Source organism: Vespa velutina, chromosome 12, assembly GCF_912470025.1.
Source record: "Vespa velutina chromosome 12, iVesVel2.1, whole genome shotgun sequence".
Lineage (NCBI taxonomy): Eukaryota > Metazoa > Arthropoda > Insecta > Hymenoptera > Vespidae > Vespa > Vespa velutina.
In genome coordinates this window covers 3,541,310-3,554,731 of record NC_062199.1, presented here as the reverse complement: position 1 = coordinate 3,554,731, position 13,422 = coordinate 3,541,310, and the positions used below count along the sequence as shown (strand labels likewise).

The window sequence follows — 13,422 nt, the reverse complement described above, 5'->3', positions numbered from 1 at the left end:
TTCAAACGTTACAAATAATTTTATTATGACCAAAGTTTTATTATCAAGCAATATGTTAAATAATTATAATATCTACTTTTACAATATTCATTCTCTTAGATATGTTATAAATAAGGAATTGCCAAATTAATATGTTTTGTAGCAAATGTATAAGATTTATTAGTTTGATTATCGTAACCGATTTATTTTTTTTATTTTTATAAACATGAACGATATATATACACATATATATATATATATATATATATATATATATATATATATGTATATATTATATAACGATATATATATAATATATATATAAAATTTTTTAATTAAAAAATAAATGCAATATGTAAAATTTATATAAGAAAAAATTTATTTTTATTTTTATTTCATTTTATGAAATTTCTATTTCAATAATTTCATTCTGGTTATAATTATCAGTAACTTTATAGACGCAATTTTAATATTAAATAAATTATTATTAAGAAGTTAAAAAATTAGTTTTATATGTATATATATATATATTTATTTACTTATTTATTTATTTATTTATTTATTTATTTATATTTTCTATATTAACATATATCAAAGTTTCGTATTTACTATAAAATTTATAATTATGACAATATACATTTATAAATATAATTAAATATCGAATCTAACAATCATAAATGAGTTCAATCGTACGACCAATGAAAATACTCGAATAATTAAAAAATGAAAGTAGAAAGAAATAATGTGGGAAATTAATAACATTGTTGATATATTTTCCAAATAAAAATAATCGTCTTTTTATAAACTAAAAAAAAGAAATTAAATAAAAAATAAAAACAATTTATACCTGATAAATAATAAATGAGAATAAAAATGATTATTAAATAAATTTCATATTTATAACCTTTGAATGGAATTTGACAAATGACGTCACAATAGTTAATTTCCGGTTTTAAGCTAATTAAAGGATATCCTTTAGATCTAAGATGGCGACGGTAAGGATTATTTCTGAATTGTCCAAATTAAAGACATAACGGCACATGTATTACATCGGCGTTTCTAGTAGTTATATGTTTCATGCGTCAATATTTAATACATTGGTATCCGTAGAGTCATACACATATGTACATACATATATAAGTATAACGAAAAGTTAGTGGCAGATAGTGAAAAATCACAAAAGAAATTTCCGCGAGGATATTCGCGCTTTTTGATGCGCGTTTAACAATGGGAATTATAAACGACGACAATGAGCCACATCAAGAGTCACATTTTCTCTCGAGAATTTAGCTCGTGTAGCTTAAACCTCGAGGAAAAGTCGACCGGCACGAGGAAAACTTCAAGGCGTTGGCACTGCTGCGTTCCTTGACAATTGTAAAAGCAATTATACGTTGATACGAATTAGGAGATAAAGAGATATTAACAACGATTATATTATTTTCAAACGATATTATTAAAGTGTTTTATCTATCGTGAGAAAAAAAAAATAGAAAGAGAAAGAAAGAAAGAAAGAGAGAGACAGAGAGAGAAAGAGAGAAAGAGAGAGAGAGAGAGAGAGAGAGAGAAAAGAAAGATAGATAGATAGATACATAGATAGATAGATAGATAGATAGAAAGAAAGAGAAAAAGGGAGAAAGAAATAGTTTGACAAGGCAACATTTTTGGTAGTGCATGCGGTGCATATTAGCATTGAAATGAGTAAATGGGATGGAACAATGTGTATTATGCATTTCGTACGTTTTGTCAGCTGATCACAGTGTATAACGAGATGTGAACAACTAGAAAAAATTCCTTTTAAAGAAAACTATCCGTTCGTTTCGCTGTTCATTCTGTTATTATCACTTGTATCGCCTGAAAATTTTTCAAAGAAGAAGACACAAACTGTGGAGGATCTTTTGTAGAAAATAAAGAAAGGAAAAAAAAAAAAAAAAAAAAAAAAGAGAAAAAGAAAAAAAAAAGAAAAAAAAAGTAATAAAGAAAGAAAGAAAGAAATGGGGAACAAAAACAGTTGCTGTGTTTATTCCAGTCCACAAGTTGGACGTAAGGAATTAGCAGTTGAAGGTGTCACAAGGGGCCTTGAAGAACATCTTCCAGAAGGAGGTATCAGTGTTAATAATTTACAGCACATTAGTGAACGAGAACCAGAAGACTGGGACTCTGATCCATCGCTACATCCTTGCGCAGGCACTATTTTCATGGAACGATCTAAACAAGCGATTGAAAGTAAGTATATGTTTGTATAGATTTATGGTATTGTCTGAAAACCAAGCTATATTTTTATAGATAAATTTCAATCACCTAGCGATATTTTCAATAATAATTTTTTCTTTTTTCTTTTTTCTTTTTTTTTCTTTTTTTTTTTTCTATTTTTTTTTTTTTTTTTTCTTTTTTTTCTTTTGATAGATGGTATGGTAAGAAAAAAGAGTCAACATCAAATAGCAGATACAAGGCCTCTCAAGAAAAGTAGCAGTTGTAGTACAATATATTTGGACGACAGCACCGTTTCGCAACCTAATTTAAAAAATACTGTGAAATGTGTTGCCTTAGCCGTTTATTATCACATAAAAAATAGAACTTCACACAGACAAATTGATATATTCGATGAAAAATTACATCCTTTAACGGTAATTGTGGAAATATATATATATATATTTCTTTTTTTTTTTATTAGTTATTAGAATATCAGAAAAGTTATATGATTATATTTATTACTTTTTAGAGGGACGGTGTTGCGGATGATTATGATAAACATAATCCAGAGCACAAACAAATATATAAATTTGTAAGGACTCTATTTAATGCTGCTCAATTGACAGCTGAATGTGCCATCATAACATTAGTTTATCTTGAACGTCTACTTACTTATGCAGAAATAGATATAACACCAGCTAATTGGAAACGTATAGTACTTGGAGCTATTTTATTAGCTTCTAAAGTATGGGATGATCAGGCTGTGTGGAACGTAGATTACTGTCAAATTTTAAAAGATATTACGGTAGAAGATATGTAAGTATTCTTCAGTTATATACATTAAATAAAAATAAATAATTTATATACATAATACTAGCATACAAAACATTGTCATTCGATAGTACTTTTTTTGAATCTTTCTTTCAGCTAAACTTATAAGGTATTTCAAAGTACTGCATGTTTCACTCTTCTATATTACTTATAATATTTATCAAATGGTTATAAAACGAGTATAAGAAAAAAATTGCAAAGAAAAATATAAGAAAATTTTCTCTGTCATTCATTTTTTTTTTTGTGAAATTATCTAATTTAATAAGCATGAAATAAGTAAAAAGACACAGATATATATATATATATATATATATATATATATATATATATATGTATATATATATATATATATCATATATGACAACTGCAAATCGTATTGATTATGCCACTGTTAAAAATATGGAGAGTACAATTTACGCTATAATATTTTTTCTTTTTTTTGTGTGTGTAATTGTCTATATCAAAATATTTTAAAAATTTGATTTTTTGTAGGAACGAATTGGAGAGACAATTTTTGGAAATGCTACAGTTTAATATAAACGTTCCTTCAAGTGTGTATGCCAAGTACTATTTTGATTTACGCACACTTGCAGAAGCAAATGAATTAACATTCCCCAGTGAGCCACTTAGTAAGGAAAAAGCGCAAAAATTAGAAGCTATGTCCAGAGTCTACGAAGATAAGGTAACAGCTGAAGCCCTACGTACTGGTATAAAAAAGTGGTATAGTTTAGATAATGTTTGCATAGGTGGACCTAGACGTAGTATTGCTATTTTGTCCTAAATAAGTATTTAAATATACAAAAATATGCAAATACATTGACATTCTAAATTAGAGAATGTGGAAAGATTTTGTGTAAGTTTTTATAGTGATTAGTGTTTATAAAGTTCATATATATAAAAAAAAAAAAGAACAACAAAAAATTTGTAACAAATCTATTATCCTGTAATTTGCATACAGGACTCTATTTGTTAATATTATCAGGAAAAAAGGAAGTCCCATTGATTAGATAACTTTTGATTAGATATCTGCTCGGTCTTCAATTCTTCCCTGTTAACAATTTTAATATCATTATCTTTGATTGATACTTATTTTTATTTACTATAATATTTCAAATTATTACGTGCTAATACATATAAAACGAGATATATTATTTTGCTTTATTATTTCACATAAGTGAATATAAATATTGCCTAAAATTAAATACTGGCTAAACTTTGGCTATCAATAACACGCTTAAAATCCATTTCAATAAAACAGATTTTAATGAATAGAATGCTGTTATAATTTACTTTTTTTATACATAGTATAATAAATGTTAACATTTTCAACTTTTTTTGAAAATTCTAATTTTCATTTTGAGCGTAATAATTAATTAAAAATTATATATAGAATGTTTGCATTATTACTTCTTGGAATTTTTCTTGTAATAGCTGTATGAAAAATTAGAGGGAAAAAAGCGAAAGGGGAAAAAGGAGAAAGTTTTATTATTTCCTATAAAAAATATAAAATAAATAGTTTTAATCAATTTACAATGATTGTATACAACAGGTATGGATATATAGTGACCTTAATCTTCATAAACTTTATATATAAAAAAAGAAAAAGAAAAAAAAAAAAATAAGTATAGCTTCTACAAAAAAAATGATGGTATTACTATATATTTTGATACCTATTACAAAGTTATAAAAATTGATTTAAGTCATTATACTCATAATAAAATGGAAAAAGTTTCCCATTTTTTCATGCGCCATTAACTTACAAAAAAAAAAAAAATGGTATAGCAGTAATAATGCAAATACACTGTATAAGTAAATGTATATATACACATAGAACATACTCTATAAATTTTTAAACTTGAAGGGTGGTGTAAAATTGTACGAAGTTAAGTTATTTTTCTTTAAAGCTTTTTACAGCGTTTTAATAATAACTTTACACTATTTTAAAACGTTTTCATTTAGAAACTATACAACTATATCGTATTATTACTTTTAATATTGGTTTGGATAAGTTCATTTTTCTGTGAAAGTCAAGTGATCAACGTGTTCATGGACGTAGCAAAAATAGAACTATTTTATTAACTATTTTCCTTTTCTATCGATTTTAACACATGAAAGATAGGAAAATTTTCATAATTTATTTATACGAAATGTGAAAATAATAATCCTATTTATTACTTATAGTTTCAAAACTATTATTATGCTTTTTGTAAAAGTTAAGTCATCAATCTGGGACTGTACTATGTGAGCAATATAAAATAATATAAGGTAATAACGTAACAGGTGCGCGTTAGGACAGTGAAAATGGTGAGCAGAAAAAGTATTAGCATAATTAGTAATCTTCTTATTAAAGGAAATAACATGTGATATATATTAGTCAACTGTTATTCATCCAAAGCAGTTAATATATTGACTGAATTACATAAGGGCTAAAAATTTTTGGCTGATATATTAAAACAACAATATAGAACAGAAAGATACAGTGCAATTGGAATTTTAATACAGTCATTAAATTTCATTAAAGATAGAAAATTACATATTTCATATATTTCCACATAAAGTTAATGTAATAAAATCACGTAAAAAAAGAAAAAAAAAAAAAAAGAAAAACAAGAAGAAGAAGAAAGAAAATAGAAAAAGAAAATGAAAATGAAAAGCCAAAGCCATGTCACATCTAATTACCTTAATATATTTAGAGTATCTTGTGCATATCTAGAAGCATTGGAAATCTATATCTGTACATCTACGTAAATGTAGAAGAAAGTATATGAATTATGTACATGTATACATACATACGCGCGCGCATTTTCTTATAAAATTATTATTATACAATTGCCATTTATGCTTTGTGATTTTGCATAAGATAATATTCATGAGAGCCAATTGAATTGTTTTTTAATTGTTGGAGATAGATAATTAAATCACAATATTAATGAATGTTAATAATTAATTTCATAATTGACTCCTTTTGTTATATCATTTTGTATTATTGCGATAAAAGTTATTGTTTGCACATTGTATTTTATAGCAACAAGTATTTTTTCTTTTTATTATTATCTAAATTTCTATCTTTCAAGATAACAAATTTTTTCAAATGATTTCATTAATTCATTATAAATGTATAGTTGTGTATACAGTTGTTCATAAAGTGGGTTGTGCGAATATATAATTTGCACGATTAAAATCATTTTTTTTTCTTTTTTAAATTATTGTAATTTATCATATATTTAATTGTAAAAAAAAAAAAAAATATCTAGCTCATTTTTGTACACACATAAGATTAAACACTTTTTAATTCATTATTTACAGAAAACTATTTATAATCGTTTATCATCTTAAATACATATTCACGATTCACAAAATACAGGATATATATCCAAAAATTTCTATTTGTTTGTTTATTACTTGATTTATACATGGGACACCACCCAATCAGTAACTTCAAATAAATTTGTAGATGCACGCTGTTTCTTCTTCGTATTTTTCTATTTAATTTTACTTATTTATTTTTGATTAAAAAAATATAGACATAATGATTAACTTACAATACACTTCCAAACATTTATGTAATCGAATGATATTATGCGCATCATACTTATTGTGTAACATATTGCACATATAGATCTCATTAAAAGAAATCATTCCATTGCGATATGAAGTAATAATTTTTTTCAAGTGTATAGCTAATTGATACAGATGCAATAAGAATCTTTTGTGCATAAAACAGACATTAACTTCAGACTTGCAAATCTTAGTAGTAAGTTCTCTATTCAAATTTCTGTGATTATATTTTTCTTACAGAAGGAGATCTAGATATTAGATACTAATTATATTATAAATATATGATGCAAGAAATAGGAAGTAAATCTTGGATTTAGAGTATCTTAAATTTAAACATAATTCATACACGAAGAAAGATTACAAATTTTACAAAAATCATAACATTGATGCGTTTTGTTATTATCAGCACAATGATAAATTCTGCTAAGAAAGATTGAAATTGCGATTCACTTCCAAATAATACTGAGCTGCGTGTCTTGTCTTTCAAAATATATTTAGATAGAGAAAATGTCCATCATTTGAAAGTAAAATAATTTCTATATATAAAAAAATATATAATTAATATTTAAGATATGATTACAGAGACGTGGATATGTTATTTTCTTAGATGACTTTGTTTATTTCGCAGTACAATTAAACATTATAACAAATAATATAATGTAAATACTCACTATATGTACAATGTTATTCTCTTATTTTGAATTTCTTTTGATGTTGCAGTCCATATTAAAAATTATAAATATTTTTTAATTTAATGATAAAACAAGATTTATGCTAATACAAGACATTAATTTCAGTGTTTATTGACTGCACCTATCGAACAAAAATTTTTCACTTATGTAACAGTGAATATATAAATTATGTCATTATTATTGTATAATTATTTACGATTTTATAATAACAGCTTGTATAAGTGCATATAATGTTATTTATATTTAAATAGTTTACACGCTACATTAATGATAGTATATAATAAGTTCTGTAGCAAATCAATTTGTATAAATGGTCCAGAGTATAAGCCCATTAATGATTAATAATTAAATGACTGTATATAAATGTGCAGAATATTCCCAAAGTTGAAGAACTGAATAATTATGAAATTAAATTTTTATTCGTTTGTACTATTATTATATAATAGATTTTGATTATAGATTGTATAGTTTAGTATATAATTTAGATAACCGACCGATTAAATTTATATTAACTTAAAATTTTTAAGATAAATTTGTGGGAACAAAAGATATTTAAAATGAACGTATTTATTCTATTTCATTTACATTTATTTTCTATCTATTGCATCAAATAGATCATCTTTTCATGAATGATTATATCATAATGATTTTTATTATTATTTAATAAAAGTGATGATTGCTTTTAAAATTTACCAAAAAATATATACTTTTCAGTTGTAAAACAATTAAAATGATTTTCATAAAATGAACATTATGAACAATAGGCAATATTTTATAATATTACTTAGAAAAGAAAAGAAAATTTTTAGATGACTTATAAACTTAATTAAAATTTAATAAAAAGGTCTATATACATATGTGATGCTTATATATCACATAAGACCAATAACAACTTATCTACCGTTTGTTATTGCTTTACTTATGTAAAATCATTTGAAATTTTATACTTACGAAATAGGCTCATAAATATAAGATAGTTTTACCGTACGACTGGATATAATATGTGTGTATAGAAATTGATACTCTTAATCTGAAGTTCCGTCGGACCTTTGGAGTGACGTTACAGAGTAATTACAGCTTATTATTATTTTTATATTTTATTAAAAACGAAAATCATAATATTATAATAGAAATATAGTGCAATGAGACTGTCGAATTTAATATGTGAAGTTTAAAAAACATTTACAGTTTACTCTGTATTATATAATAATGTAACGCAGAGCAAGAGAGTTTTAATATAAGTATAGATGTAACATATCTCCAATTTTGGTCCAGATATATCAACTCTTTAGTTCCTCGACACAATTAACAAGGAAATATTTTTATTATAACAAATGGGAATCGGTTATCAATTGCATGAACTTTTACGACTCAATGAATGATGTAATTGTATGACGATATTGAGCAGGCCAAAATAATATCGAAGACACCATGTAACAAAGGAGATCAGGTTGTGTTACCTGATCTACATCTTCATTTTCTGAAGACATAGAACTTATAAAATTTCTAGTACAACTATTTTTATAAATAGAAGTTCATTATAAAGACAATCTCGAATGAAGTCTTGTTGCGTCCTGTAAATAAATTGCTACGCTAAATTTATATATGATTCATAAGATAATATTATAAACCAGATCGCTTTATTAGAATTAGTTGCACAGTGTTTATACTTGAGAGCAAAGATACTAAAGAGTATCCACTTTCAAGTCTTCCATCCTAAATAACAACAGTCCTATATTTTATTTAATACTTTATTCGACACAGAGCAAAAAATAAACATTTTGCTAATGTATTATGGCCAATACTCTGAAAATGTGAAGTTGTGATACATAGACATATTAATTAATTAGACTTGTATATTCTTACTTTAATGAGACTTGTATGAATATAATCATGTATAAGTATATCATAAATCATTTTATTGTGTAAAATTATCAAATTATTCAAGACTGTACATTTTTTTTTTTTTTAATTGGATTTTCATTCTAACATAAAAAAAAAAACAGACAATGTTCCCCAATACGTTTTACATTATATCAATTTTCTTTCTCTACCTATTATCCTTTTCTAATATTAAAAGTATTTAAAAACATATATATATATATATATATATATATATATATATATAAACATTTTTTTTTTTTTTTAATATTACTGCATAAAATATTAGTTTCCTGATGTATTCCAAAATATTTCATTTTTCTTACAAAGTAATATATACAACTTGTTTATTTTCTTTCCCCCTCCCCCGACTATTTTTTCACAGTTTAAATTAAATCTTTATTAAAAGTATGGCATTTTTGTTTTTGAATATTTATATAAAAAATTTTTAAATTAAATTTTCATGATAAATGAATTATAATATAAAACGTACCAATTTCATAATCTATTAAAAGAAATGATAAAGTATTTTTTAATTATGATTTTATCGTGAATGAAATGTTACTTTTAAATTTAATTGAAATAAATGTTCTTTTGATTTACTTTTAATGTACGATATTTCAATTCAAATCTACAATTTAAACGCCAGATATAGCAACTATACTATTAGCGATACTTCACAAAGTCAATTTTAATTTTAATTGAGTATAATAACGTTCAGATTTACTTTTAACATGATAACGAATATATTTGATATTAATATAGTATTAAACAAAACGAAACGTATAATTACGATTCAAAGAATTACTCGAAGATAAAGAAAAAAAAAAAAAAAAAAAAAAAGATTAAAGCGTTTCCCGCGTTTGTAGAAAAATTGTTGAAACGGTATTGGTTAGACGAGAGCGCACGCTGATTGGTACATTGATGACACGTGACACTACTTTTGCCAGAAGGAAAACGGGATTGGTCAATTTATAGTTTGATATTTATCTGACAAGTGGTACTGTCAAATTTAAGAATTGTAGGCTAGTTTGACATTTCATAAGTCTGATATTTATATGACAGACAAATTTCTATTATTCTAATATATAGAATAATAAGAATGATCAATTCGTAGTTCGAAATTTATCTTACAGATGGTTCTGTTATCGTTGATGATAACATAAGCAGTAAGTTGCCCTTCACAAGGTGTTAGTCATTGAATAGATTCGTATGAAACCGGTCACCGGTGAGGTTCTTATTACTTTCTTTGTTCAGCTTTCGTCGAGTTAACTGCTTCTCTTACGTTAAGAACCAAGGTAATATATAAAAAATTTATTTAATCTATCATCGAATTATCATAAGTTTCTTTTTTTTAATATGTTAATGTATTAAATATAGATACGTTTTAACAATGGAGTTTATTATTTCAAATGTTTTTCGTTAGAGATTTTTCTCTATCCTTTATTCGAGGTCATGGCGTTCCACGAAACCGTTTAACATATCATTTTTAGAGCGTAGAAGAAAACGTGATGGATTGCACTACAATTTTCTTTTTTTTTTTTTTTTACAATAAATGATCATTCCGATCATATTAATTATTTCTTTGAAGATCTTTCAATCTGTACGATTTATGATGTAATCTATGACGTTGCAAAACTTATATAAATTTATTAAATATTTAAGCAAGATAAAATGGAAGGTTAAGGAACTCGACGTATTTGTTGTTGTTTTTTTTTCTCTTTTTCTTCATCATTACTCTTTTATAGAACAGATTATTGGCATAAACTTGGAGCATTCGATAAAATCATTCGAATGATTCGTTAATCATTTTATTTATTTATTTATTTATTTATTTATTATTATTATTATTTTTTTTTTTTTGTTCATTCATGGACATTAATTTGACCTCGTTTTTTTTTTCTTTTTTACTTCTTACTATCGGAAGCCTTGTTTTATGATAATTTACATGTAAACGTACTTTACATTTACGAAAATAGAAATAATTATTTTCAAGATATTAGGAAGAAAATTTTTTTTTTAATTTTATTGCCTATTAACAAAGAGTATTGAACATTAAGTATCATAAATTTTTTGATTAAACGTTTACGTATATATAAAATACATATATTCATATATGTATATATAAAATATATATATATATATATATATATATATATATATACATACGAAAGAATAAATTTATATATATATATATAAAACTTTTGATTTATAATGAAGATTTTATTATATATTATCGACTTTTAAATGATTTATATTATATCTTATATTGCGTATACGTCTAAACAATCAAATTAAAGTTAGCGATGATACGAAAGAATGTTAGATTAAATCGTGTTTACAGATCATGGACTGTCCTAATCATTACGATCGTACTTGGAATGTACATTTTTTTTTCTTTCCTTCTTTTTTTTTTTTTTTTTCTTATTCTTTCATTATCAACTCATTATCGTGACTCAGAGTATTTCTTATTACGGTGCATTTTTTTCTTATTCTTTTCACTTTTTTTCCTTTTTTTTTTTTTCCTTTTTTTTTTTTCTCTCTTCACAATTATAATAAAAATAACTAACTAGTCGTTAAGCGAGAGATTATGGATATAATTATAATCATAATCATAATTATTATAATCATGATGTACATTGAAATTAACGAAGGATACGAAATGATGATTTTCAACTTTTAGAATGGATTATTTATTCAATGACCTTGCCGGTTTTCCATTAACGATTAATCTAATAATGATTCTTATAATGTATATATATATATATATATATATATATATACATATATATATATATATATATATATAACCTCATTAACAATGTCTTCGTTTATATCTTATCTTTCGTTTTTTATTTTTTTCTTAGTTTTATTTTTATTATTATTATTATTATTATTAATTTTTATTTTTATTTTCATTCTCTCTCTCTCTCTCTCTCTCTCTCTCTCTCTCTCTCTATCTCTCTTTCTCTGTCTTTTAATTTTATCTCCTTTATTTTTCCTTATAGAATCACATAAGCCATGCCAGCTATACAGAAGCCAGCACCAGCATTTCGTGGTACCGCAGTTGTCAATGGCCAATTCAAAGAGATCTCACTTTCCGATTACGAAGGCCAATACGTTGTATTGTTCTTCTATCCTCTAGATTTGTACGTATAATCATCGTTGTCGTCCCATCATCCCTCTCCTCCTCCTTTCCATCCCCCCACCCCATCCACCACGTTCTTTCTCCGTGTCCTTCATCATTTATCTATACACCGTTATACCTTACGCTTTAAATAATCATTCCAATGATTCGTAAAAATTTGAAAATTATATAACAAAAATTTCGGAAATTGATTTATATCTGAATTAATCTTCCTCTCTCTCTCTCTCTCTCTCTCTCTCTCTCTCTCTCTCTCTCTCTCTCTCTCTCTCTCTCTCTCTCTCTCTCTCTCTCTCTCTCTCTCTCTCTCTCTCTCTCATTCTCTCTTTTTCTTTTTCTCTCTTTATACAAGATAAGAATGCATACCAATGTAATCGACATATGCTCGATTTATTTACCCTTCATACCTTTTATCAGAATTAACATTAACATGACAGACCGATTGATTTAATAAAAAGAACACTTTAGTTTAATGATGTAAAATTTTTTTCTTTCTTCTTTTTTTATTTTTCTATTTTTTCTTTTTCTTTCTTTTTTTTCTTTTTTTCTCTTTCATTTTTTTTTTTTTTTTGTATACGTTCGATTAATAAACTCTTATGATATCTCATAAGTATTGTAGGTATCATTAAAAAATACCTTGATAAATATATATGATTATAGAAAATATTTATTTTATAATGAAATATATTTCTCTTAATAATGAAGATATTTTTATGTTTATTATTTATTTATTATTATTATTTTTTTTTTTTTTTTTAATTTAGAATTAAATGCATTCTCTTAACAATGAAGACATTGTCACGTTTATTGTTTATTCGTTTATTTTTTTTCTATTCTTTTTTTTTTGTTTTTGTTTTAATTTAGAATTAAATACACTTCTCTTAAGGATGAAGATATATTTTCACGTTTATTATTTATTTATTCATTTATTTTTGTTTTGTTTTGCTTAAATTAAATTTAATTTAATTTTAATTTTTTTTTCTTTTGTTTTTTTTTTTATTTTATTCTATTCTATTTTATTGTGAAATGTATGTAGTTTTACGTGGAAAAAAAAGAAAAAGAAAAAGAATGAATGACTTTCCTCATAAATAAAATAATTGTATGCTTTTAAAATTATATTAAATCATTGATAAATCAAAATGAAAG

The 13,422-nt window shown here is 24.6% G+C and overlaps 2 protein-coding genes across 2 annotated transcripts in view; both read left to right on the top strand.

The window, feature by feature from the left end:
* Nucleotides 1–954: 954 nt before the first annotated feature.
* On the top strand, nt 955–9,270 carry LOC124953351 (cyclin-Y-like protein 1). The gene is made up of 4 exons (XM_047504590.1): nt 955–2,202; nt 2,383–2,603; nt 2,699–2,985; nt 3,493–9,270. Exons 1-4 carry the CDS (start codon nt 1,971–1,973, stop codon nt 3,779–3,781), a joined length of 1,029 nt encoding a protein of 342 aa, XP_047360546.1. The 5' UTR covers nt 955–1,970; the 3' UTR covers nt 3,782–9,270.
* A 1,001-nt stretch (nt 9,271–10,271) lies between these two features.
* The window catches only part of LOC124953370 (peroxiredoxin 1-like), a 4,761-nt gene continuing 1,610 nt past the window's right edge, over nt 10,272–13,422 (top strand). Inside the window, exons 1-2 of the mRNA XM_047504639.1 lie at nt 10,272–10,429; nt 12,140–12,280. Of these exons, the coding sequence (XP_047360595.1) occupies nt 12,153–12,280 (128 nt within the window). The 5' untranslated portion in view covers nt 10,272–10,429; nt 12,140–12,152. The remainder of the gene's footprint in view (nt 10,430–12,139; nt 12,281–13,422) is intronic.

What these genes read in the sequence shown, in the direction of transcription:
- LOC124953351 (XM_047504590.1), top strand. Translation starts at nt 1,971, where the DNA reads ATGGGGAACAAAAACAGTTGCTGTGTTTATTCCAGTCCACAAGTTGGA. An exon ending in ATCTAAACAAGCGATTGAAA is followed by an intron (nt 2,203 to 2,382) that starts GTAAGTATATGT and finishes TTCTTTTGATAG; the next exon opens with ATGGTATGGTAAGAAAAAAG. An exon ending in AAAAATTACATCCTTTAACG is followed by an intron (nt 2,604 to 2,698) that starts GTAATTGTGGAA and finishes ATTACTTTTTAG; the next exon opens with AGGGACGGTGTTGCGGATGA.